The 26,383-nt window shown below is 39.7% G+C and overlaps 2 protein-coding genes across 2 annotated transcripts in view; one reads left to right on the forward strand and one right to left on the reverse strand.

Annotated features, from left to right (window-relative positions):
* The window catches only part of KATNIP (katanin interacting protein), a 61,153-nt gene extending 44,518 nt beyond the window's left edge, over window positions 1-16,635 (reverse strand). Inside the window, exons 1-7 of the mRNA XM_059826390.1 lie at window positions 16,574-16,635; window positions 14,466-14,635; window positions 9,996-10,078; window positions 6,535-6,669; window positions 4,223-4,484; window positions 2,697-2,846; window positions 459-622 (exon numbers count right to left, since the gene is read on the reverse strand). Of these exons, the coding sequence (XP_059682373.1) occupies window positions 459-622; window positions 2,697-2,846; window positions 4,223-4,484; window positions 6,535-6,669; window positions 9,996-10,078; window positions 14,466-14,635; window positions 16,574-16,635 (1,026 nt within the window). The remainder of the gene's footprint in view (window positions 1-458; window positions 623-2,696; window positions 2,847-4,222; window positions 4,485-6,534; window positions 6,670-9,995; window positions 10,079-14,465; window positions 14,636-16,573) is intronic.
* A 958-nt stretch (window positions 16,636-17,593) lies between these two features.
* The window catches only part of GTF3C1 (general transcription factor IIIC subunit 1), a 44,563-nt gene continuing 35,773 nt past the window's right edge, over window positions 17,594-26,383 (forward strand). Inside the window, exons 1-8 of the mRNA XM_059826404.1 lie at window positions 17,594-17,814; window positions 18,492-18,701; window positions 18,875-19,051; window positions 20,197-20,340; window positions 20,926-21,022; window positions 21,505-21,628; window positions 25,543-25,701; window positions 25,946-26,061. Coding sequence (XP_059682387.1) covers window positions 17,594-17,814; window positions 18,492-18,701; window positions 18,875-19,051; window positions 20,197-20,340; window positions 20,926-21,022; window positions 21,505-21,628; window positions 25,543-25,701; window positions 25,946-26,061 — 1,248 coding nt within the window. The remainder of the gene's footprint in view (window positions 17,815-18,491; window positions 18,702-18,874; window positions 19,052-20,196; window positions 20,341-20,925; window positions 21,023-21,504; window positions 21,629-25,542; window positions 25,702-25,945; window positions 26,062-26,383) is intronic.

Consider the following 26,383-nt stretch of genomic DNA (forward strand, 5'->3'; position numbering starts at 1 on the left):
AGAAAACCCATACTAGCTCCTCCTTACTAAGAGCCAGCAGTGTACCTGACAGCTCTGCTCCAAAAGCAGAGCATGTATTAACAGGGAACAGTGTCCATATTAATGAGTCCAGTAGGAAGGTAGGATTTATTGGTACGGAAATCACACATTATCTTGTTTAAGAAGCTTTCAGAATGAATACGGCTCAACCAGGCCTGTAGCTGTGCATTTGACTGTACAGACATATCATGTGACTGGTCTATCAGTTGCTCAGTGATCCCTGAAATCAAGAGAGACCTGTGGGATGCTAACCTGAGGAAGCAGATTAAAGAAGACCACCCTATGAAAGAACAATACAAATTCAGTTACACTTAAGAGGCATCACCATTCATTCATACAAAATCTCAACGTAGAAGAGATTGTAATTCATGGGGGTTTTGCTACTTGATCAAACAGCCCTTTTCTGTATTTTGCCATACCTTTTGAGGGCTTGTGGAAACTGTCTGCCTTTGCAGATCTCTCTGCAAGACTTCATTTTCAATTTGCATTGCTTTAACCACAGCTGAAACTGCGAGATCAGGATCCTTCTCACACACATTCTTTCGAGTTGCTGAAAGCGGTCTTTCTGGTCGACTTAATGGTCCTGCCACCAAAGGAAGGAAGGAATATTCATTTGTCTGGACATAAAAGTATGGAACATTACAACAGTGTACATTTGAAACGTCCAATTCAGTTACTGACATAGGGCTTTGCTAGCAGTCTGTAACCATCCCAAGCGAGGCTGATTTGCTAAAATTTGTTTTTATATTAAGATTCCAGGTCACATCTACTTTAGACAACAGCATCATAAGAGAAGGAAAACTGACAAATGAGAAACATAATTTTTATGTTTTAAGATTTTTTGTACTTGACTTGTTCAGGTATTTAATGGAAATGCCTTGTAACAATTCACTGAAAAAAGAAGTATATATAATTTCAGCACACCAGAATTTTTCAATGTAACTGGGGTGTTCAGCTATTTTGGAGGAATCCCCAGAGTCTTCTAGCAAAACAAGAGGAGTCAGTAGTTGCTATTTGCAAGGCAAAATAAATGACCTTATCACTTAAGTAGTCATCAAAATGCCAATACGCATCCCAATCTTCCCAAACATCACCGAGAAAGAGAAATGTCACAGCCTATAGACACGTTTAAAAGAAAAGAAATAAAATTTAACAATAGAGGATCTGAGACTGGACTAAAAGAGAAGCACAACAGTTATATTCAAGGACTTCAAAAGTCAAGGGAAGAAAAGAGACCAAAGTTGTACAGACATTAAGATCGAGTGAAAATATTGAAGAACAGGCTGATATGCAAGCGTGCTCATAATGCCACAGTGAGGTTTACTAAGCAGGAGAGTAAAATGGCAGTGGATGCTAGTAACATAAAGTCTGCCTTGAAAAGATGGTAAGTTAAAACTGAATTGAGATTTGCGTGCATTCACACTCTAAGCCCTATGCCATCTTCACTCATAAAATCTTTCAACAAGCATTACTCATCTCTGCAAATACAGGAACAGAATAAAGTCCTTTTTATTTTTCTGTACTATACCATTCCTGTGAAGTGAAATTACTTTAAGTATTTAAAGTGATAGCTGGACAGAAACAGTTCTAACAAGCACTATTATAACCTGGGAAAATGCTACACACATCTTTGGAAAATGGTCAAAGCAAGTATCTGCTCAGACAGGTGGTGAGTGAGGGTCTCAGAAGCTACAAAGAGGATTAATTCTGAAGCCAAAAAGAATTAGCTTCTTTTTCTCAATTTGGTTTTCTGCCAATTAAGAAACTAATATTTTGACTTTTCAAATCCATTAGCTTTATTGCTTTCTTGGAACACATCTGGATTTTGCTTTTTTGAAAAGAGTGCCTTAACCACGGAGTATGGTAAGTCTGAAAACTTTATCTCAAACCTTTCAAAACTCAAGTTCTTCAGACTTGTTCAGTTAAGGACTGTGCTGAAATAACAATGGCAGCTATGATTTCAGCCCCCAGATTTGGGGTTTGTTGGGGTTTTTAGCCCAGGTAAAGACCACACCTTAGCAGCACATTTCTAGAATAAGCATCAGTGCCTTCAAAATGGTGTTCTCCAGTCCAGGAAAAACATTTTCCAGCATGGTACTAGATACCGGCATATCTACCCAGCACGGGAGACTGATCTGCAGTGTTCAAGATGTAATTCAAGTACAGTCCCAAGCAGCAACAGAACTAGTTTTGCTATGCTGTGCAAAACTATGCCTTTATTTCTATAAATGCATTGTGCTAAAACCTTCCACCGAAGCATCAATTGCCAATTTTGAGAAGACACACTTCTGTTAATACCATAGGGAACAGATCTCCACAAGGAAAGTGGGAAACACAGAGCAAGCACAAGGACTGAAAGGGAGAGGAAAAAGTCTTATTCTGTGGAAGCAAAAAGAGAAGGAAGGTAGTAAAGATGCAGCAGAAGACTAAAGTATAGAAAGTATACAGGCTCTGGACTTTCTCAATTTTACATAAGTCAAAACACCCGAGGTGGTAAAAACAACAACAAAAATCCCACTTAAAAAAAAAAACAAACACAAAGCCAAGAGCTAAGAAAAATCACATAATGACAGATGTGTGATGAAATTGCATCTGAGCCAGATGTGAAAAAGGCATGAAAACTCTCCTTATTGACATTATATATTCTTATCTCTTACTAGAACAAATTCTTTCATGTCTTTCCTGCTGCAAGAACTCAGCAGAGAGTGGCCGAGTGATCTTATTTTTTACCATGACTGGTCTGACAGGAATGTACATTTCAGCATTATCTTTTCTTTTTGCCGAGAGAACTCGTAGTGGCTTTGTTTCTGCAAGATAATAAGGGAATAGAAATAATCAACTTCAGAGATATTTAGGAGCAGCCAGCCAGGGAAAACTTACTGGATCTTAACTGCTAAAATTTTGCTACTTTAATTATGCTGGCATAGTTAAAGTGATAACCTCCATCCTCCCTCCCTTTCACTGATGTAGATGTTCTATTGATGTAGAAGTACGTATGCATAGCTTGCACTGACTTTGTGAAACAAAATAAAACATATCATTATAAGGTACCAATATATCTCATCTGTACCAGGTATTTACCTGCATAACTGTCAAGAAAAGCAAACATAAAAAAGAAGTCTTGAGTCATTTATTAATAGAGTTATACCAAAATAAATTCTTAAAATACAGACTAAAATGTTGTCTTATTTAGAAGTCTCAGAGGGAGAGAGGGTTGCCTAACGTAGTTCATAAGAGTACTTCTTCACTTTTTTATTTGAGAATCCTTAATGGCTCCATTGTTTGCATCACAGCTTTGAAACTTCTCTTTGGAAAAAAAATCATGCACTCTCCCAAAGGTCTTGTTCTCACTGCTGCTCCATCCTTTGTCTGCCACCTCTACCCATTCACACTCCACCCACCTCTGTGATAATGAGAGGAACACTCCTTTACTCAATTCATTCAAAGATTGTTCCTCTTAAATTAAGGAATTAACTATGGATAAGGAAAATTTAAAAAAAGAAAAAACAAAAGTAAAAAACAAACCCAATGAATGTACCCAAAATAAGTGGGGAGGGAACTTTGAGAAATACTGAATGTAGGTCAAGGTCTAGTTTCTGCCTGAACTCTCTACCTTTAACAAGCTAAACATCTTTGAGACCTAGTGACTGGGTTTGGTTTTGGACATTGAGGCCTCCAAAGGAGAAGACCTGATAAAAAGAAGTGGCTCATAGCCAGATTTTTTTCTCAAATTAATACATCTTTCATCAGGGATGAATAGCACATGCTATGACAACTGCTGTCCAGCACCCAGGATGTGAAATGGAGGAAGTTGACACTGGGAAGATTTGGCTTGCCTGGATTACTGCAAAAACAGTTCAAAAATACACTAAAAAAATAATAATCTCTTGAGAAATCTCACAGACAGTCTGAGACAATCTTAGTTCAAGTGTCTAGGCCTGGTGATGCAAGTGGGTTAACCAGGGCTGTATCTTTGTCTTTGCAAAAAATTTCTTAATGTAGTAGTAAGAGGATGCAAGTCTCCCAAATCAGGAGATTAAAACAACAGGTTTGCTAAAGAGCATGAAAACTTACGACAGTATGGAGTAACCATTAACGATTAACCAGCAGCAATTCCCTTAGAAGTAATGCTCGCAAAGAATTACTACAGTACTGTAGCAGTGCATAATACACAGAGACTTACTACTTTGATCCTGGTTGAACTCCAACACAGGAAGGGCCCCAGAATCAAGGCCAGAGCATCTCCCAGCATCCTGATGTTCAGAAGCTTCTTTCTGTAGTGATCTAATGCTATGCAATTGAAGGCCTCCAAAGCTTGTAATTGTTTCTTCGGTGGGAGATGGTTCTGGAAACACATCCTCTTCAACAGAGTCATAATCATCACTAAGAGAGTCTTCTTCCATCCTTCTCTCTTCTATATTGAGTTGCGAGCTGCTTCTCAATTTCTGGTACAATTCAAACAGATTTGTCAGAAAAGCTGAAACATGTAGTTTAAAATAAACCAATGTGGCAACCTCTTCCTCCCCTAGGAGAAAGAAAAATCTTCTCATGAACTCAGAGCCATGATGCAGCTAAAAATATTCGCATTCCTATGTCGTGTCTTCACTCCTCTGATGAGGTCTTCTAAAGAAAAAACATCCTACAACTCCTTTATTCCTTCTCATCAGAATCCTTGCAGGAAAATTCTGTTGGCCAAGGAATTTTTATGTGCAAAACCAATTTTTAGGAATAAGTTACAAGCAGTAGGTAAATAATGAAGAGAGCAAGGGCATATATTTTTCCAGTCTCAAACAGTTACATTACCCTAGCTTTTGGCTTGCTATTTGAAGACTAGCTGCAATCCAGATTTTCCAAATACCTTCACAAGACTACAAAGCTAATGCAATAGCAACTTCTTTATCAGCAACTGGATAGATTATAATAGTCCTGTCTTCTACACACCTGTACTTCAAAAAAACAGTAGAAAGGACTTGTGGTCTAATGGACTAAGCTTCCAGTTTACACAGATTTTTTTAACTGGACACTCTGTAACAGGATTTTATGCAAAGATTAATCTATTTTGAAATTTGCTGTTGAAAAAACTGCCCTGCCTCTCTCAGCATATGCCACAAACAGCATAGATGATGCTGGAGAGCCTTTTGTTGTTATGAATGTAAAAGGAAAAGACCTTGCATATCTTAAATGCATTTTTTTCCTAATTTGTTGGTATTAGAGTTTTGAGGTAAGTATAGGTAAGCAAACTGTATGAGTAAAATGAAAACCTGAAGCTATCTTAGGTACAAATGAACTGTGACAGTGTAGGTTCAGTTTGCAATGAAAGCCTCAAGCTGCTCTTCTGCTACAGATTACACTTGTTAGGAAATCCATGTTGACAGAAACCTGCTACAAAGAGCAGGCAAACTTAGGTTCAAAAGAGGGTCTATAAGCAACCTGAGGCTTGAATATTGAGTATGTCTTTATGACAGTCACAACTAATATTTCTAGCTATTTGACAGGGAATTGTACAGGCTTTCTTTTAGTTTGAAACCTCATGACATCTGCATTGTAACAAGGCATTCAAGAACACACATTATAGCTTCAGGAAAACCAAAAGTATTTCCATACGGAATACAAAGAAAAGTGGGGGGTTGGTTTAAAATTATTAGCTTACTACTTACACATAAATGATTACAAATATCCATCACTGTAAACAAGTTACTGGTTTGTAGAGCAAAAAAAAAAAAAAAAATCATAAGCTTAAAAGCAATATAGGAAAGGTAGAAAGATGCAAGCTAGGAAAATATGCTTGGGACATTTGTCTGATGTCAGTGGTAAGATCTGTAGACCGTATCATAAAAGCTTTATTGATGTCATTAATTGGTTAGGCAGAAAGACATTCATAAATTTTTGTTCTTTTTTTTTTTTTAAGGACAGGACATTTGTGAAGTGTGCTAGAACAAACTGCAATTAGTAACCAAACGGAAGGCTGAACCGTCAAACAACAGAGTCAATAGAGTAACAACCCTTGATGGAAAGCAAATGTATTGATTACAGTATTTTAAAAACTTTACTCTGACTTCTGTTAGGTAAAACAATGACATGCAACAATTTTAGCACAATTATTCAAAAACTAACCTAAACCCAGAAGAAGTTGTTAGTTAAGCTTTCTCTAACCTGAGAGCCAAGAGTGACGTTTATGTGGACAACCATTAAGTGAACTGAAAGAGTCGCCTTGCATAAAATACCTTGGTTCTATCCAACAGAGACAATATTCTACCTCTTTAAATTAGGACTTAACATGTTATAATGTTGTTGACTGAGATTAGATTTGCAAAGTAGTTTTACTTTTTCTTTTCATTTTTTCCTCCTTTATGTCACATCTCATCAATGCAAAATCATCTAGTGAAAGAAACACTATATACTGGGTTTGCATGCTCTAGTCACAACTGATACCTGGGCCTGTTCACATTTCGATTGACACGACCATGAACAATAGAATGCAACTGCCAATTGTACCTGGGAGCAACGGAGCGGATCATCACCATTTGTCTCCACACTCAAGCTTTCATAAGGTTCAAAATCCTCAGAGTACTCAAGAGGAGGTTTAACGCAGAGTTTAGCCCCCCTTTCTGTTTTAATCTCCACAGTTTTCTGTTAAAAGAAGCATTCAAAGAAATTAGACGTCTTTTGTGCTATCAGCAGTACAAAAAGACTAATCATCACATTTTACATAACAATATCTAGATCAAGCAACCTTTTTCTCCTCTGTTCCACAGAAGGTTTCTGTCCTCCCTGAGCTCACCTTTGGCCCCCTGCATTATGGTTTAACTGCCCTAGTCAAAGTCCCCATGTGTTGCTGCTATCCCCAGAGTGGGTCAGGCCCAGCACACGTCATGCGTTTGGCACCAGAGTGCCCATCGGGGTTTACCCCCTCACCTCACCAGGTAAGTGCAAAAACCGATATAAGTAGGGACATAGCAATCAACAAAGTAGCTGAAGTGCAATCACTTAATGCGCAGGCATGTAAAGAAGTGCTGGTGGAACCTTATGGCGAAATCTCTCAAGCCTCTTCTGGGGAATCGGCATGCTTGGGTGCCTCTCTGAAATGCATCTATACTAATGGAGAACAAACACATGGGGAACAAACAGGAGGAGTTAGAAGCTTGTATCCGGTTATAGGGCTATGATCTCACTGGGATCACAGAGATATGGTGGGATAGCTCACAAGACTCAAGTGTTGCGATGGATGGATACAGGAACAGGCTCTTTAAGAAAGACAGGCTGAGAAGGTGAGAAGGAATTGTCAACTTTTATGTGAGAGAGAGCTGCAATGTGTGGAGCTCTGCAAGGAACGGGTCAGGAGCCAGTCAAGAGCTTCTGGGTCAAGACTAGAAGACAGACCAGCATGGGTGCTGTTATAGTGGGTATCTGCTATAGACCTCCTGATCAGGAAGAAGTAGATGAGGCCTTCCTCAAAAAACTGGAAGAATCCACAAGTTCAAAGACCCTTGTCCTCACGGGGTACTTTAACAAACCTGCTATCTGCTGGAAAGACAACACAGCAGGGCTCAAGCAATCTAGGAGATTTCTAGAGTGCACAGAGGATTGAGGAGCCAACAAGCAAAGATGCTCTGCTGGAGATGCTGAGAGCTGGGACTCTTCAGCCTGGGGAAGAGAAGGCTCTGGGGATCTCATCAACGTGTACAAATACCTGACAGGTATCTGCTCGCTGCCAGAACAAGAGGCAATGAACACAAATTAAAAACCCCATAAAATTCCATCTGAACAGAAGAAAAAAATTTACTGTGAGGGTGATCAAACACTGGAACAGGTTTCCTGAAGAGGCTGTGGTGTCTTCATCTGTAGAGTATTCAAAACCTGACTGGACACGGTCCTGGGCAACCTGCTCTAGCTGACCCTGCTTAAGCACACGGATTGGTCTAGATGATCTCAAGAGTTCCCTTTCAACCACAATAATTCTGTGATTCGGCAATGTCTATGTATGAAAATGACTACTTGAAGTAACTGCAATGTTTTGAAGATGTATTACTCTTGTGTATAATATAATGAGGGGGAAAGGTTATGCCATAAGCATTCAAGCATAAACATTTCTTTGCCTTTGTAAATGTCAGACAAGGCTGCAGAAGTCATTCAAATCAAATTTTTTTAAGGAAGTGGTTAAAATAATTTTTTTTTTACTTCATAATTAGGATGCAATCAAAGTATGCACACTGTCAGTTACTCAAGCATGGCTAAAGAGGGGTAGAAGATCCGAGAAACTCATCTTTCCATACCACAGAATTTCAGTACTCCAAAACATGACAAAAGAGAAAGCAGGAAGTGCATATACTCTCTCAAGGAACAAAGTTATCTGTAAGTAACTTTTTCCCCCCACTTTTGAACTCTTGTGCAGACATACTCGATAGGGGGAAGTCTCATAAGTGAACGATGGGAAGAGGACTGTTTCCTTAAAGGTAACATGTGATCCAGAAGTCTGTGCAATGATATTAAACTCAATTATCTAGTGTTCATACACTCCTCTACCATTTTGTAAGTGCCAGGAGCAGAGACGTCCCAGAGAGAAGATCCTAAGGCAACCTGGCTTTTGATAGAATGTGTTCTTTCAATAAGTCTATCTTCCTGCCTCATAGCATAACTTAGCACAGCCTAAGTTTGACAGTTTTGAACATGAATTGCTATGTCCTCTAGCTATCCAAAAAACCCACAGGGAAAATTACTGGGAAAGTAAACTGCTGTCTGGCACAACCTGCATCTTACTCCGTGGTTGCACATTTCCTTAGCTAAATAATTCCAGTTGTTCATTAAGATACTATAACTCTGATATCCTCCCATCCAATTGGATAAAAGACTTAAGGTATCATTCTAAGCTAGTCTCAAGTAGTAGCTAGTTTTTAGTGCAGCTACCTATATTTGGCTAACTTTCCAGTCCAATCAGAGGAGATACCTCCATCTGCATTTGGCTTTTGTGATTAGAATGATGTAGGTTATGACAAGCCACACATTTGGCAAATTTAGCAAACAAGTTTTGACAGGCCAGTATGTGAACAGTGACCAACTGAGAGAAATAGCAGCTGAGAAAATGAATTCAACTAAGCAGTAAGGGTGATAAATAAAGTAATGCAGCCTTAAAACTTGAATGTGCAATATTTGCTGAAATAAAAGAAAACTTGCATGACTTGATCTGCAGTGACACAGACCCCTGATGCCCAGTCACTCGAGCATGGACTGGACAGCTAGCCAGGGCAATTGCTAATCAAGTAGGGCAATTATTTGGGTGACATGTCTCAGTTGCTCAGAATTCACACTTGTTCTGTTAATTAAGTCGTACTTCTTGACAGGTTAAGTTAGATCCTTCTTTAGGCCAAAAGAAAAAAAGACCATTGAGGTTTCTCCAGTGAACCAACAACTATGTAGCTAATGGCTCCAAATTTCTTCCAGGCAGGGTATTTTTATTACCTATATGCATCTTCCTCTCTTTTGATCTAAAAGAATCTCACAAATTACAACTCAAGCTATGCAAATTGCACCTCTGTGTCCCTTAATACTATTGCAGGGTGGAGAACAGCAGTGACAGGCAGGGATGTATCTCCAAAATGAGATTCTCCATCCTTTGCACTAGATAAGCTCTCTAGGCTTGCCATCGGAGATGTCAAGCAACAGCGATTCTGCTGGAGGACAGACGGAGCCAATTATGTCAAGGCTACAAAAGTTCCTGTGATGGATGTCACTGAAACCAGACCCTTTCAATGTTGATTTGCCTCTTCAGGCTTCAAAGTAGACACAAAGGTGCTCAGGGTATCATTTCACATTGTCACTCTGTATCCAGACCAAATCAAGACTCAGATTCCAGGAGATTCCCAACTGCCCACTATCTACTAGTTGCAACCAATTTCCCCTAAAATTATTTATGATCTAAGAATTAGTTCAGAGATGCATTCTTTCAAACTGTTTCTTACCTGAAGCCAACCTCTGCGTTGTATTTTGCTTGGTGCAGTCTGTGTGCTGCGTTCTCGCAACTCACTCTTTTCTAGCTGGGCTGCTTTTTCAGAAAGTAGAGACAAGAATTAGAAGACAGAAAACAGAAATACAATATCTGACAATATACACCTTAGTTCACGTTCTTTTTTTTTTTTTCCCCCCAGATGAGGGCAGAAGAGTAAATCTTTGACATGTGAATGGTATCAACAACTGAAAAGGCATTCCACTTCAGATACTGGATAGTTGTGTATTAGTAGCAGGAGTTTTGAACCTCTTCAGGGACAGTCATCCTCATGTTGATTCAAGAGAATAAATTGTTTAAAGATGCATTAGCTTAACAGCAAGTGAAGTCCCACATTGATATGAAAGTATAGGAAGATGTTCTAGAATAGGGGTGCACATCATTCTAACTCCTAGCTGGGTAGACAGTAAGCTGTTTTAGGACGCCAAATAAGCCCAGAACCCATACTACTGAAGGCAGACTCTGATAGACAGGGTCCCGGTGAACAACAGGTGACATGCTGGATTTATGAAGGAATTGTGTGTACTTACTGTCAAACTAAGAAAATGTAAGGTATTGGCATATTAAACAGAATGTATTAGGTATTTAGCATACTGTGCAGAGAAGGATTCTTCATGTACGAGTCATAAATGAAGGGCAAACAATCATTTTCCTTCATTTCTAAGGTAAGGAAGAGTTGGTCCCAGAACTTCTGCAAAAATTCTGTGTATGGTCAAGCAGAACTAAAGGTTCCCGTGCTGGAAATGGTCCCAACTTAGAGTGGAACAACAAATTTTTGAGAAGATGCTTTGACTGGGACAAAGAGACAAACATCTTGCAGGTCACATCAGCAACCTCAATGGAGCAAGGACATCACCAACACTCTCAATAGCATCCTAAATAAAGGCATCTCATTTCCTGTGTCCAAGACAGATTTACAGCTTCCATTTCTTCTCAGTGGAGAAAAATAGCTGATGCAAAACCTTTTTTCTTTAAGCCATAATTTAATGGTCACCCCAAGCCAGGAGAAACTGGCACTACCAATAAAAGAAGCAGTCGTCCTACAAAGGTCATAGAATCACAGAAAGATTTAGTTTGGAAGGAACCTCTGAAGGTCACCTAGTCCAACTTTGCATTCAAGGCAGGGCTTACTTCAAAATTAGATCAGGTTGCTCATTACAACTCTCAATACCACATTTTCTTTTTTGGGTTGCACAACGCTACATGCACTTATGCAGTGAACTGTTCAGAAAATTGATATGGGCAAGTTTTAACTGAGCAAAAACATAAAAGAAAGATTACTTTTTAATTATAGTCACTTGTGCAATCTGATTCACCATGAGATTGCACAAATGCTGGTACAAGCAGGTAGGAGAGAGCAGGCACAGGGTAGGACCGTTCCTGAGAAAATAGTGCATGCTTATGTCAATTTAGTGATAAAATTACAGAGCAAGAACAAGATGTTGTTCTATTGCTTCAGCACAAAGTATCTGTCTCTTAGGCCTGAAACAGGACTAAGAACAGAGATGAAAAGGAATGGACTGCTCCAAGGAACAAAACAGCGCTTCCAACTAGAGCCCCTGCCACTCCATTAGGCTATTCCTAAGTAACTCCAGAAATACTTTGTGGTCATTAGCATTGGTGCTGATTGCTATGGAGCTTTTCTGGCACTGAGGGTGAACTGTCCTGAGGTTACAATGCTAGAAGCATGGTCTGATTCAGTCACTGCTTTGGGACAGAATTGGAAGCATCTTTCACTTTCACTTGCTAAGCAATCGATCTCTTCTAAGCAACTGCCCAGAAGGCCACTCATGTATGCTATAAATGTAAGCAGGAAAAGGGGACAGGGTAGGACCCATGCTACCACTGCTGAGTATTTGGTTCTCAGAATTGTTTGAGTATTTTGTGATGGATTCATGTGACCGGGTTTCTCTAAATCAGCAAAAAACAGTAGTTCAAATCCCAGGCAGAAGTCGATGCAGCTGAGCTACTCATCTGTGCTACAAACATTACCTTAGAACAAAAACATCCTTCTTGTGGGATGGATGGGATGTGAATACCAACCACTCCCTGTTTTGGCACACAAAATAGGTCCACCGGTGTCATTCCCTTGGAGACTTGAGCTGACAGTGCCTATTCTAGTAGCCAAGGACTGAGTCAAAATATTAGTCATAATCAAAGGAGACCCCATGCTACCCTTAAAACACATCTTTGTGACCACACCGACATTCACTGGAAGTACATATACGGTTGTGAAACTATGTCTGGGTTATACACCCAAAGAAATGACAGTATACCTGGAGATGAGCTTCACTACCTTATAAGCACATAATTTACTTTAATTCATTTACCAAGCCTAAGCGTAAAAAGTTTATCAATCACTATTATCATGAATTACTCCTACGGAACACAGACAAAGAAAATAGTCCAGACAAAAAGATTTATGATGAAACTTTCAGGAATCACGAAGAGGGATTTGTGCCCATTCTGTATTATTAAGTATCATACATTCTTAATTTTTCAGTGAAGACTAATCCTACAGATGGATGCTTTAGAAGTAATAAATGATGCAGTAACTCTCATGGGAGATGGATAGGGAAGAAAATTCAGTGCTGTATCTCAGCTAGAAATAATTTCTGTAGGTAAAATCATATTCAATCATTGAGAAGCAATGCCTAGAAATGAAACAGACCACAAAATTGCTCAGATACTACCCTCAGGCAAGAAGTTTATACAGATCACCAATGACTCCCACCCTGGACTCTAGTGGTAAAATCAGATGGAAGAAGAAAAATGACAGGATGATGATTTAGTTGATGTCTTTCACTGCAGCTACACGTGTTTAAAATAACAACACTGGATAGCTAAGAAACAGCAAAACACTCACTTCTCTTCTGCAGAGATAATGCTACTGTCTCTAAGTTGATGGAGTTGAGGAAGGGAACAGAGACTGCCATTGAAGTCTTTCAAGGTCCCTAAGACAAGCTAAGTACCCTACCTGAACTGAATCAAATGGCATTAAGTGACCATAAAAACAAACAACTTTGGTCAAGCTTAGAGATGACAGCCGCAGACAAGCAGAAGTTGAAGAGGAAATTTCTCGACAGAGTTCTATTACAGCTGCTGCCACAACATCCCTGCACAATTTTTGGACCAAAAAATACCTTTAGCTACCTAAAGGTGTATCATCCCAGTGTGACAGAGCACACAATTTCCTACTTTTTCCAATATCCAAGAACATGAACTGTTTTGCATCATTACACACAAGTTTTTACTTTCATATAGAACAGTGAAACTAGCTGACTAGCTGATTCCCCATCACCATACCATATAACCTGCAAGAAATTGTATAGCAGACAGCTAAGCCTGAACACACTTAAACTTGAAAACAAGTAGTATGTACCCAGTGTAGCAGGAAAAATAAAAAAAGAGATCGAGCTTAGAGTCATGGTTAGAACAGTAACTGAAAGAAAAGTTAGTTTCCAGTATTGTTGAGATTAATAAACTTTCAATTATAATAAATTACAATATTAAGTAACTTTTTAAACTCTTTGTCTTCATTTTTAAGTGAAAATAAATCTTAAGCAGACAGTATCTACACAACAACAGATTAAAAGAATACACTCTAAGATAGACAGGTTGTAGCAAGCATGAGGATAACAGACTAAGGTTTGTAAACTGCTTTACACCGGGATTTAGTGAAATCAACTTTATTTTCATTATGCTAAATAGATTAGAAGGCCAGTAAGCTCACGCTTCATACATGCGAAATTATTCCTGTCACTACATTGCTTTCTATGACTGACAGATTTAAATTAGAAATAAAATACACATTTTTAAATAAACCCAGCTAATCACCAGCAGAAAATGGTACATTTTCTTTACTTCAAATATTTAAATAAAGATTAGCTGTCTTTTAAGACAACTATTATAGCTTAAACATAATTTATGAGCTTAATGCAGCTATCACTGGATATAATTTGATTATAGTCTATGTCATCAAATGTCATTTGTCTACAGGACACCAGACTTAGATAACCAGACCAGATCTTAAAGTCCATCAGTTCATCAGATCTTAAAGTCTAAGAACGGTGTTATGTATCAAAGGCATAAAATTATTTTACACTGGCAATTTATAGACATTTATAATCTTCTAGTTTTAGTTATAACTGTTTAACAAATGGAGAGGCGAGGAAATTAAACTTTGGAATTAGTCAGGGATCAGCTAAGAAATTCATAGGGTATTGCAGAGACCGTTCCTTACATACAACCAGCATAAGCAGCCTGATGAAAGAGTCCCACAGAACTTCATTCCACCAAGCTCAAATGCTGCTGCCTCCTTATCACAGCCTGACCAGTAACCTCACCAGCTGAATGACAGCTCTGATGAGCAAATGTTTAAAATAGTTCTAGACTGCAATCTCTGTAAAACTCTCATGTAACTCACCATTTGTCCTGGTGGTCTTTGTCTCATTTTTAAGGTAGCCATGTGAGTTGATTTTTCTGCGGTAATTTCTCAGTTCTGAATTAGCTCCATTCAGATACAGAGAAAATCCTTGTTCTAACTGTTCCAGTTTGATTTGTATAGGATCCTTTCTTTTTAAACGTCCCAGTAGCCTAAAGTAGGAAGGATAATTCATCCTTACACAGTGCATATACAGATGGTCAGATTAGCAATAATTACAAAACCACACAGCACAAATCTAAAAAATATGTTCATAGTTCAAACAACAATTTCAGAATATAGCTTCCAGGACCTCTTCCTGTTCTGTAATGCTTGTAGGAGTACCCACATGCTGTGACATGTGAAGTTTGACCAAGCCTCTCCCTTCTGAGATTTTTTCCATGTTGTTTCTCATTTTACATTATTTTTTCCATTTGGTATTTAGTATATTTAACCTTTCTTCTTGAGAATTTTTAAGAGTTTTACTTAGAATTTCAAAAAGCTTAAAAATGGTTGAGCTCTCTTCAAGAAAAAAGATTATGTGTGTTTTGAAACTTGAGGGGGAAAGTCCCCAATCAACAGTGCAGATAGAGATACCAGAAACTTAAAGTCTGGTTAAAATAATATTAAAAAAACACCCTTCTCTAAGCTCAATTTCAGTGAAACACTTACCCTCCCTCTTCCAAGTGTCATCGTCCCTCCTTGTGCCATGGGTTATACCCAGTCCCCCCTAATTCCTTCAGTGAGGTGACATGCAGGCCAGGAGGTTGGGGCCGTGTGGGTGACAATTCCCACCTGCCCCTGCACGCAGCTTCCTGGTTTCCCTCTGACTCCAGGGTGGGTCAATCCACAGGCCAAAGTCTCCCAGGGGTGTATCTGTTTTGTCACCTTCTTCCATGGGCGTGTTCCCAGCCGTGTCACCAGCACTCCTCCAAGCAGCATGCCTCTGCAGGAGCACCCCACCCCCTGCAGCCACCACTCTCTTAAATCCACCCCAGGCTGCTCTGACTGGTGATGTTTTGGCACATGATGGGCCATTTCTGTTAATTTTGGATCCAGCAAGAACGGGCTGTGACCGGCCCAGCGCAGTACCTGACCTGCTCCTACATATGTTACTCTGCAGAACCCTCTACCCAAAACTGCCAGTTATGTCCAATACAAGAATGCATCCAGCATGTCTCTTCTGCAAGGCACCGTTGCCACCTGCTTGTTGTGTTGTAACTCAGTGGCATTTGTTTCCACCAAAATTTAGAATTAGAGCTCTGATAATAAGGATACAAGTTGTTTCAACCATCATTATGTAATTTGTTTTTATTCTTTCCTAAAACTGCTTTAGGAGACTATATACGAAGAAACCCATGTTCACAAAAACTAGCTGTTCTAACACAACTATGGCTTTTGTAGGTTTTTTTTGGTCTTTTCACCAAACAATTCAGTTTGTTACAGGATTTGAGTAAAAATCTTATGGCTTATGGTAAAGGAGGGAATCCAGCAAGAAAGTTCTGTAGACCCTTCTGAATTAACCTATGAAATTCATCTGTCTAGGGTATAGTGACTCAAGCAGGAAGGTTCATATGAACAAAGATAAAAAGAAATGTTTTAAACTTGTCTGAAAGATACCGAAGGTTGCAAAAGCAACCTAGATGTCCTTATCTCCCACTTTAGCAGAACCTGACTTCGCACATTTAACTTCAGCAACTTTTGCACGCAATTTTCTGTATTTCTGACAACATAAAAACCTTGCCTCGTAACAACATCACCACACCGTGTGAGCTGCCAATTACTTCTGAATCTAGAACCTCTTGCGCTATAAACAAAAATCTTCCCTGTAAGCCATGGAAACAATAACTATCTTATTAATAACTTTATCTCTATTTTAAAGTATGCTGAAGAAATATCGTGATCTCCTCTAGAAATAAACTTTGATGTACTTAGCAAAGGGAAAAGAGAATCATCTGAATGCTTTCAGACACAGCAAGTCAGATTTTGCATCCCAAGTTCAAAAACCAAGTTTTTAAACTAACATTCACAACTGCTGATATTAGATACTATATTAGATAGTACACGACAGATATTACATACTTAATGGTGGTAACAATTCTGTATCTTACCGGTTTCTCTGTTGAAGGGATATTAAGTATTCGTCATGTTTTTCATCAAAGTTAGTCACCATGTCCTTAATATAAAGCTGAAATGAGATTATAATTGTCACACTGAGCTATGGAAATTATTTACTTTAGACTACTACTGGTTTTGCACCCTCAAGAGACAGGAATGCTATAAACTGAAAAAAGTTCCTCCTTCAACAAAGCATAAAATTGTCATTGTAGTAAATAAAGTTCCTGAAGAACGTTACTTGTTGTACTTATTTTTCAGAACCCTTCACAATCTACTGAAGAGCCTATAAATAATAAAAATGGAAGGCATATGCTATAATGAGTTTATAAACCCGCAAGTCAATTCTGGGGCACAAGTTGAACAGGCCATGCCCAAAGCCCAACTATAGGATGATTTTCCTGAATTGTTACTGCTCATATGGTCAGTTAATTCTAGAACTTATTCACTCCATAGGCTGTATAAATTTAAAGTGTTTAATTAAAGATTTTATCTTACTTGTCTTTCAGGAAATACAAACTTTTCCAGCAATTCCCACCACGCATCCCAGAGTTGCTCCTGCAAGTTGTGGCAGGGTGCCCTCTTACACACTCAGAAGTTTAAACTTGCCACCAAAACATTTAATTTAGTTCTATGCCAAAAATAGAAACCACATATTTTGTCTCTTACCGACTGCAGAGTATCTCTGATAAAACACCGCCCCTTCCCGCGCCCTCGCTGAGGTAACGCAGCGTTGCGGCTGAACTGACAGCTCTCCCGAATGACAGAGCAGGGCCTCGGGCCCGATCCCCCCGCGCTTTGCCTCTGCGGCGCCGGCAGGCACCGGGCTCAAGAGAAACCCGGGGGCAGAGCCCCCGCCGGACGGAGACCCCGCAACGGCTCGGCGGGCTCCGCGGCGAGAAAAGGCCTCGCCAGGCCTCGCCGCCGCTGCCCTGTTTGAGCGTTTCCTTGGTTACCGTCGCGGTGGTGACCTCACTTCCGGCGCGCCGGTCCATACCCGGAAGCGGCGGCGGGGGATGGAGGCGCTATGGGCGCTGCTGGACGAGGTGGCCCTGGAGGGGCTGGACGGCATCACGCCGGGCGCGCTGTGGCATCGCCTGGGTGCCCGCACGCCGCCCTTCCCGCTGCCGCTGGAACCCGCTACGCAGCAGCTGCTCTGGGCCGCGCTCAGCGCCCAGCCCGACATCAGCTTCTACCTGCTGCCGCGGGCGCGCCCGCCGCTCCGCCTGCACGACCGGTGAGGGCAGCTCCGGCGGGGACGGCGCTCCCCGCCCCGCCGAGCCGAGCCGCCCCCTCTCGCAGGCCGCCGCTTTCCCCTTCCCGCCGGGCGGCGTACCCCGCAGCGCGCTCGGGGAGGGCTTGCTCCTCTGCCGGGGGTGACTCGGGCCTGGCTCTCCAGCCGCCCCGGTGGCTGCCCCCCCCGCCTGGAGCCGTTCGGGTTTTGCTGAAAGAATGCTTGATAGACTGGTTGACGGCAGGCAAGGTGGAGAGAGGTTTTGAAGCCTTCTCTTTAGGAGACCTGTGCTAGATTTCCATTCTCATGACTGTTTACCACTTAGGTACAAGCAGAATTTACGAGTCCCATTTCGTCAGGGTGGATGTACCTGCTGTTTTACTCTTCTGTAAACTAGTATTTATATATTTCTTTTGTTCCTGCCACATCAATACCTCTGAATTTTTTAAGATCAAATAATGTATTCCCTTCCTCTTGCCTCATATACCCTCATGCTGATAAGGTTTGGTTATACTCGAGCCGTGCAGCTCTGCTCTTTGTGTTTTTTCCAGTTTTGAGGTTTTGAAAGAGTTCCACTTTTCCAAGGTGTTTGATAGAGTTATCAGCATTGTTTGTAGCAATCTTATGTTCCAGTTCCAAATTCCCCTTGGTTAAATGTTGGCTTTCTGCTTTTATTTCAGATACGAAGAAATAGACCTTGAAACAGGAATACTGGAAACCAAAAGAGATCCTGTTCCTTCAGATGATATTTATCCTGTCCACATGATTTTGGATAATAAAGATGGCATACAAGGTTCCTGCCAGTATTTTAAAGAGAGAGTAGATATCACTGATCAAATAAGGGGGAAGGATTTGCAGCCTTGTTATACTTACATAGAAGCTGTTGAAAAGTGAGTGAAATCCTTATATCTGCCATTAAAAGATTTTTAACTTAAGTTTTAAAATCTAGTCCTCACTCAGTTTGTGCAGATTATATCAAGAATGGTGTTTGGGGGGGGAAAGTGATTGATCTCTGTTTTTATGGAACTAATAATAATTTATTATTTTCCCTTCTGTTTCTTAGGTGGGGAGAGAAACTAGTCATTGTTGCTTCCCAAGACCAGCGTTACAGAGCTTTAATAGGCTGGGAGGGGGACCCTGACTTGAAACTCCCTGACTTCTCCTACTGTATATTGGAGCGTTTAGGTCGTGCTAGGTGGCAAGGAGAGCTTCAGAGGGACCTTCACAGTGGTGCTTTCAAGTAAGTTTATGTCTTGCTATATGAATTAACCAGTGGAAACGTACTAGCTTTGATTTATTTACAAAGTTTTGTCCACTGAAGAATTCCTGTGTCTTGATTTAAACTTGTATCTGTATTGGTAGTGTCTCATCCTTACTACCAGGAGTACTTGGTTCTTGGAGCCTGTATTGCTAGAAGGATACTGGTCTCTGCCTTGAGTTCATTATACTTCCTGATGTTCTTATGGAACCAGAGATTGTCTATAGCATCAATACACAAGTTTCTAATTTGTGGAAGTTCTTGCTTTCTCTAAATCACTTTTTTTTTCCTTCGAATTTGGGGTGGAATGATTATTTTCATTTCCTTTTCTAAACTGCTGAGTAAGCATCTTATCCTGCCCAAGTTCTGAAGAGATTCTTGCATGCCCACCTTTTGTCCCCAGCATTTGGTCTGTGTGACATCTTCCTCTGTATGACCTGAATGGGAGCCTGAGTTACCAGCTTGCAAACTAGACCATGTATTTTGTCGATGGAGGGGCATTACACAGCCTCTTAGGGAACTTCTGGTTTTGTATTGCAGTGCTGGAGAATATTAGCATTGCTGTTAAGAATTTGCTGCTTTTAGGAGAAGAAGCGTATGTCACTTGCAAACCACACTGGTGGTGGTTTTTGCCACTTAGGAAGCTCTTTTAGGTAAATAAGATGATGGGGGCAGAGAGGAAATCTTTTGTGGATGCTTTTCTGTCAGTTCAGCGTCCTGAGTCAGCTCACCGAGGATTGAGATGAGTACCAGAGTTATTACAAAGGGGGGCAGTGATTGTAGTGTAGCCAGGAGTTAAAAGGAGGGGATGGAGAAGGGCTACATGGGGGATACGATATTGAGTCAGTTGTCTCATCAAACTGTGTCATGACACTGTGATTGTGCGTAGAGACTAGGTCAAAATCAGACGTATTTCTCTCTGTTTAATTGGATTAATGATGCAAATCAATTTCACAGGTCATCTTAATTTTGGCACTTCCTAAATTTGAGATTGTCACGTTGAAAATTAACATAACATGTCGCTAAGACCATAGGTAATTTAGGTGAAGTGTTTTGGAGTACTGGATAATTAGAATTTATTTGCAGAAGTTCCAATGCCTATAGATATCTGCCCATCTTTTCTTTAGAGTGGATGCTGGAAAAATTCATTATCACCGAAGAGTATTGGACAGGAATGGTCTCATAACAATGCAGTCCCATGTCATAAGACTACCAAGTGGAGCACAGCAACACTCAATTCTGCTACTTCTGACTCGCTTTCATGTTGATAGGTATGTGTCACTCAGATGTTTTAAAGACCTCCTGGATAGACTGTGACCTTTTACTATGATGAAGTTTGCTCTGTTGTCGCAGAACCATCAAAGTTTCCTGGAACTGACCCTTCTCAATTTCTTTATTAACTCCTCTTCCAGATGCTGGTCAGTTAAAGCTTATTTGTCTGGGAGCTGTAAAGAATAGGGTATTCTAGTGCCTCTCACCTGCCTACATAAGTCTAACTCTTCTTATTGTAGCACTAGTCATTCTGTTTATTTTCAGTATTCTCACTTCAAACACATGTCTAATAGGTGGGGTTTTTTTGTTTTCCTATCTTGTTTATGATTACAACTTATGCTTCTGTGGATTGCCAATGAAGTAACAGCCTGGGCTTATTCACTGTCCCCTCAATTGGGGTCTCTTCTTAGTGACAAATTCTCTCATGTGCTATTCATAGAAGGAAAAGAAAACTATAATTCCTAAAACAGTCTGAGACACTTCAGCATACTTTCTCTACTGACTGACATTTTGTAAAGGTACAACTCATGTTTATAAAGTTATATGCATGCTTACATGTAAAATAATTTTCTGTTCTTGGTTAGGCGGAGCAAATATGACATTCTGATGGAGAAGCTCTCAAGCATGCTAAGTGCTCGTTCAAACCAGATAGAAACATTAGGCAACCTGAGGGAAGAATTGGTGAGATTCATTACTCTCTTAAAAATTCTCATTCACGTAGAATCTAGATGACTAATATCAAAGGCAGTCATTCATACTGCCTGTTTTTTAAAGTTGCACAGAATTTTGGGGTAGGGTATCAAAAGAAAGATCTTAACCTACTAGACCAGGTTACTGTTGCTGTTTGTGATAAGGAAGGAATTCTGTTCGATCCATAGTTTCAGAGGAGTTTTGTTAATGGATTCATCATGCAGTTCTTACTTGCACAATGCTGCTGCTGGTTGCTGCTGCTGGTTTGGACAGTAGAGTTGGAGGGATAGAACACAATCCAGAAGCATCTTGCACTCTGCCTGGTGTCTGCACTAGCAGGCTTTTAAGATCCTTCTTTGATATCCTATCCCAAAATACTGTGTTTTAAGAACTGTACGAATGTCTTTGATACTAATCACCTAGAGGTCAGACTTTTGGGCTACAATGACTTTTGCCATTTTTCTTTGCATTAGGGTCTTTGTGAGAGAACCTTCAAACGTCTCTATCAATATATGATGAATGCTGGCCTAGCCAAGGTAATATCCATCCCGTTACAAGATATACACCCCAATGGAGGACCCTACAAGACAAAGAAAGGTAACTAGAACCATATTTTTGCTTTCTTTTTATGTAATTACATTGATGCCATTCTATTTATAAGCTTCAAATCTTAAAAGACACGTAAGTGAAAATCTCTCTATGCAGTTATGTGGAGAAGTGTGTTAATAAAGCTAGAACACTGCAGCCCACTTGAATTAAGCATTTGTTCCAGGTCTTTAAGAAATGGATGCAGGCAAGTTTGTTGTGTATCAGTGTACGCTGTTTCAGTGGATTGTGACTGCTTGTAAGACTGCTCAAGCCAATACAGAGAGTAGGGACAAAGAGCAGACTGCTGACTTTCAGGTTGAAGTTGAATAAGTCAATAAACTTGACAAAAATATATAAAAAGCTATATAAAACGAAGACGACCATTACAAAATAAGACTCTAAAGAAACAGGCCATCTTAGTTACGGCTTTTGCTGAAATCATAACTTTTGCTGAATGTCATCGGAATGCAAAGTTTCTCTGGAAAGTTTCATATCAAATTATGAAAGTAAGCTTCTACAGCACTACCTTGGAATTCTTTAAGTAAGCAAGATAGCCAACAACTACTATTCAAAAAAAAAGCCATCGTCTACTGAGGGATAGTTTAATGCCTAACCGTCTTTGAATTCAAAGTTAATAGGTTTGCAAGAACTGCTGATAACTTCCAAACACGTAGTGGAAAGACAAAGAAGAGCTAACTGCATGAAGAAAGGGAACAAAAGAAAGCAGCTGCTCTCAGAAAAAGATGCAGATAAAACTTGTGTGGGGAGAAAACTACAAAAAGTAGTAATAAAAAGTATGAGGAAGGATAGTATCGCCAATGGAATTAATGCAATTGCTTAAGGAAATCTAAACCAAGTCTTTAATCACAGAAAATCCTAAGAGGCAGATTTGCCAGGGTTAAAAAGAAAATAGTTCTAAAAGATGAACAGTGTGTTTTTCAGAAATGTAGTGAACTGAAAAAAAAATCTGATGTGAACTAAGCATTGCAAATTATATAGTCTTTGTGAATAGGAGTGATCATAAAGGAAGAAGTGAAAGAGCCAATAAAAACGTGAGAACAAGAAGACAAAAGTGAACGCCAGTCACATGGAGTTGGATTAAGGCTCGTGATAAGACAACAAATTCCTTCAAGTCTTTTAAGTCTGGGGGAAGGAAATCTCTCTGTAGGGAAATTGTGTTATGAACAAAGAGAAGCAGTGGCCGAAAGTACGTACAGCATCTAGCATAGTTCAGAGAGAAGTCTCCCACTTTGTACTGAATAAATAAGGAAGTGATTGAACGAGTTCATTTGTCATGAAATATACAGGTCCACCTCCTTCCAATAAGAAATATCAGAGGGAGTTTTACCCAGGAGAATTCATTTAAGTTCAGAGTTTCACGAAGGCGGTGGAGATCCTCAAAAATAATTTAGAATGGATCAGTATGCAATAAAATATATGGGGAAAAATTATCATCGAACTCTTACATTAACTATGTACAATACACATTTTGTATTTCTGGTTTGAGCAAGTGTCTCATACAGTGGCTTGTATGACAGGGATAGCTTGAGTCACGCCCTTTAGCATTGTCATTGACAAAACCCTAGATTCTCTCTTGCGCTGTCTCTGAGTAGTATTGCACAGGGTTATATTTGTTTATACTTTCTCACACTGAATTAAGTTTCAGAGATGTTCTAATGAGATGAAGATGTTTGCAAATAAAACCCAAAAAACTAGATCGTATTCCTAAAAGATAGAGTTTATAATCAGTAGTAAAAACATCCAACTTCCAATTAAAGTATTTACTTAAAGACAAGAAAATACAAGTCCATTTATAAACTTGGTGGCAACCCACAAGGCAGTAGATGTTTCATGTGTTGTCAGAGATTGGCACAATGGCAACTGCATTTACTATTTAAGTTTGTCATGAAAAATGCCACCTGATGGATCTTTCACTTCAATGCTAATTCCATCTTACAGACGTAAAAGCTGAAAATCCACATAAATGCCTTCAAAGCCACTAGGTATTAAACTAGGATGAATTAATAATAGCTGATTAGATAGTTTAATCTCTGGAGTTATACAGGAAAGCAGACAGAAATATGTGGGACACACTGAGGATGAAGGCAGAGCATCTGCTATGGGAAGCACATTACTGGGCAGCAGGAGCTAAAATAAAAAGAATTGGTTGTTTTTTTTGTTTTGGCCTTTTTTGTTTTGTTTTTTTTTTCCAAATACTGCTTCAACTGAAAATTAATGGGCTGTAGAAATACAGAGGACGTGATAACAGTGCCTGCAGCCCTACCAAAATGTCAGCACTTAATTACTATCCTAAGCAGTATCTTAGGATACTGCCAGAGAAAGGATTCTGATTGAGGAAAAATAGTGGAATCATCTGGCCTGGAGCTCAGTCACATGATGAAGTTACTGTGGATTAACTTCATGTCAGCTAGGCTTCAGTAACTGATCATATAAAATTCATTAACTGAAACCTTAATGATTTCAACTAAAGTTTTCACCTGCCATTTTTCACAGCAGAGCTGTACAAGAGGAGTAGACGTTCCCACCCACTGCTGCAGGATGAATTGGCTACTTCTGCAGTAGCTGCTGAATCACTGCAACTTGATAAGCTGGCAATGTACACTAACCTAGTTCTAGCTTACCACTGGTCTCTTAAAATGTTCAGCAGGAGCTGAATGACACTAATGGTAGTGGCTCATCCTTATATCAGGGAGCAGGATCACTACAGCTCTCCTGAAGTCATCTATCCCTGCTCTTCTGTGAGATCCTGGAAGGGTAAAGTAGGTGGAGAGTTACTGCAGCACAGCAAGTGCACAGTAGCGTGTTAAGATGTGGAATTGAATCACGTATGAGATTCTTGTGGCTGGTCCTTGTGTACAACCACCTTAGATTTTGTGTCTCCGTTTTTGTTGCATATAGTTACAGTACACCATACATGTTAACAAAGCTAGCCATTCCCTAGGTGCAGAGAGTAGCTTAGGACTTTGGACAAGAAATCTAGAAGCTTAGCTGCTCATACATGGTTGCACATAGAGCTTCCATAATATAACTGATGGCATGTGTGGTGGAATTGGCAGACAAAGGCTGAGAAGAATCTCTTCTCATAGTGATGTTGGAACTGTGCAACTTAACTGTACCTTTTAGTTATGCTGTGAGAGCTTACTGGATGGAGTAGGATTCTATTTGATCCTTTTCTTCAGGATGCTAGTTGCTTGTGTATGCTTCCTCCAACATGCATGCATACAAATATAGAAGAAGGTACTAGGACATATGATAAACTGACAGTTCTTTTAGGTCCTGGGATTTTTAAGTATTGGGAACTGGCAGCAGCACCAGATAGGGCCCACCAACTGGTGTCCACTTTGATCACTTGCTGAGGAAAGGCAATCCTGTCTTAAGGAATAGTTTTGCAACCAGGTAGCTTATTGGATTTTCAAATGTATGGTTCTCTTTCATTATACGATTTGCACTTATAGAAAGTAAAAAATGCTTCGAGTCTGTAGAAAGAAAGGAGGGGGTTTATACCCAGTGAGTAATCTCACAGTCAGGTATGTGTTCTGAAGATGTAATACGGTGGATCAGCACTTACTCCTTTCACTGATTTATTTGTGCTATTGAAATTTCTCCTGTTACTGCAGTATTTTCCACTCCACACATAAATCACTGTATTAGGCAGTCCTAACGTTGACACAGACATGAAGGTTTGGAGCACCTCAAAAATTCAGCTAGCCAGTATTTTGACAGACTCGTTTGTAGGGAAAAGCTGTTGCAAACCTTTCCTAGAAATAAGCAATTGTCTTTGGTCTTTTGTGCTCCCCATTGCACTACTACTTCTTTGTGCTGCTGAAAGAAATAAAATGGTTTAAACACTCACACATGCCCTGCATTTTGTTAAGAGTTGTAACTAACATTCATGTTCACAGGGACTGATGTCATGGTCCGTTGCCTTAAATTACTAAAGGAATTTCGGAAGAAAATGGAAGATTATCATGATGATGATGAAGAAGAGATCATCACAAAAGCTGTTCAGCCTGTGGATATTGTTTGTGAAAGGGATATGCTCACCCAGGCTTATGAGTTAAGTAAGTGACACAGTAAGACATGCTAAAGATTTTTCCCATTGCCTTCTTACTCCTTGTAAGGATTTGACTGTATATTGTGTATGTCTGTGAAAATGTCTTTAGTTGTGAGTGGTGAACATTAAATTTTATATTCTGGCATATACAGTTGTTCAGAGCAGATATGAGTGTATATACAAATGTATGTATATGTAATTCCATCACATTATTTCCTTGAGATATTTTCTGGTTTTCCTTTTTGAAACAGTTGAAAGTAGGGGAACCAAAGGTATCTCTCAGGCAGAAATTCGCTTGGCTATGAATGTGGGGAAGCTAGAAGCAAGGATGCTCTGTCGTCTTCTGGAGAGATACAAAGTTGTCAAGGTAAGGTTAAAATAAAATAATTTAGATACTTACTCAAATTGGAGATAGAATTGTGGTTACTGTGGTAATATGTTATAACATTGTTAACCTCAGACAATAGAAATGGCAGGGATTTGAGAATTGACACTGAAAGAGTAAGATTGAAGAGTATGACTTCAGTTGAGTAAAAGGTATGTAAGAGAAGTGTTTAAAAAGTATTAAAATTTTAACCTACTGTAATCTGAGGACTAGGCCTAGTTGTTGGAATGTAATATATCTGCTCTTCTAGCATACCTTTTCTTTATTGTTTCCTGGTTAGCTGCCTTGACACTTAATAGTTTGC

This window comes from Gavia stellata, chromosome 18, assembly GCF_030936135.1.
Source record: "Gavia stellata isolate bGavSte3 chromosome 18, bGavSte3.hap2, whole genome shotgun sequence".
Lineage (NCBI taxonomy): Eukaryota > Metazoa > Chordata > Aves > Gaviiformes > Gaviidae > Gavia > Gavia stellata.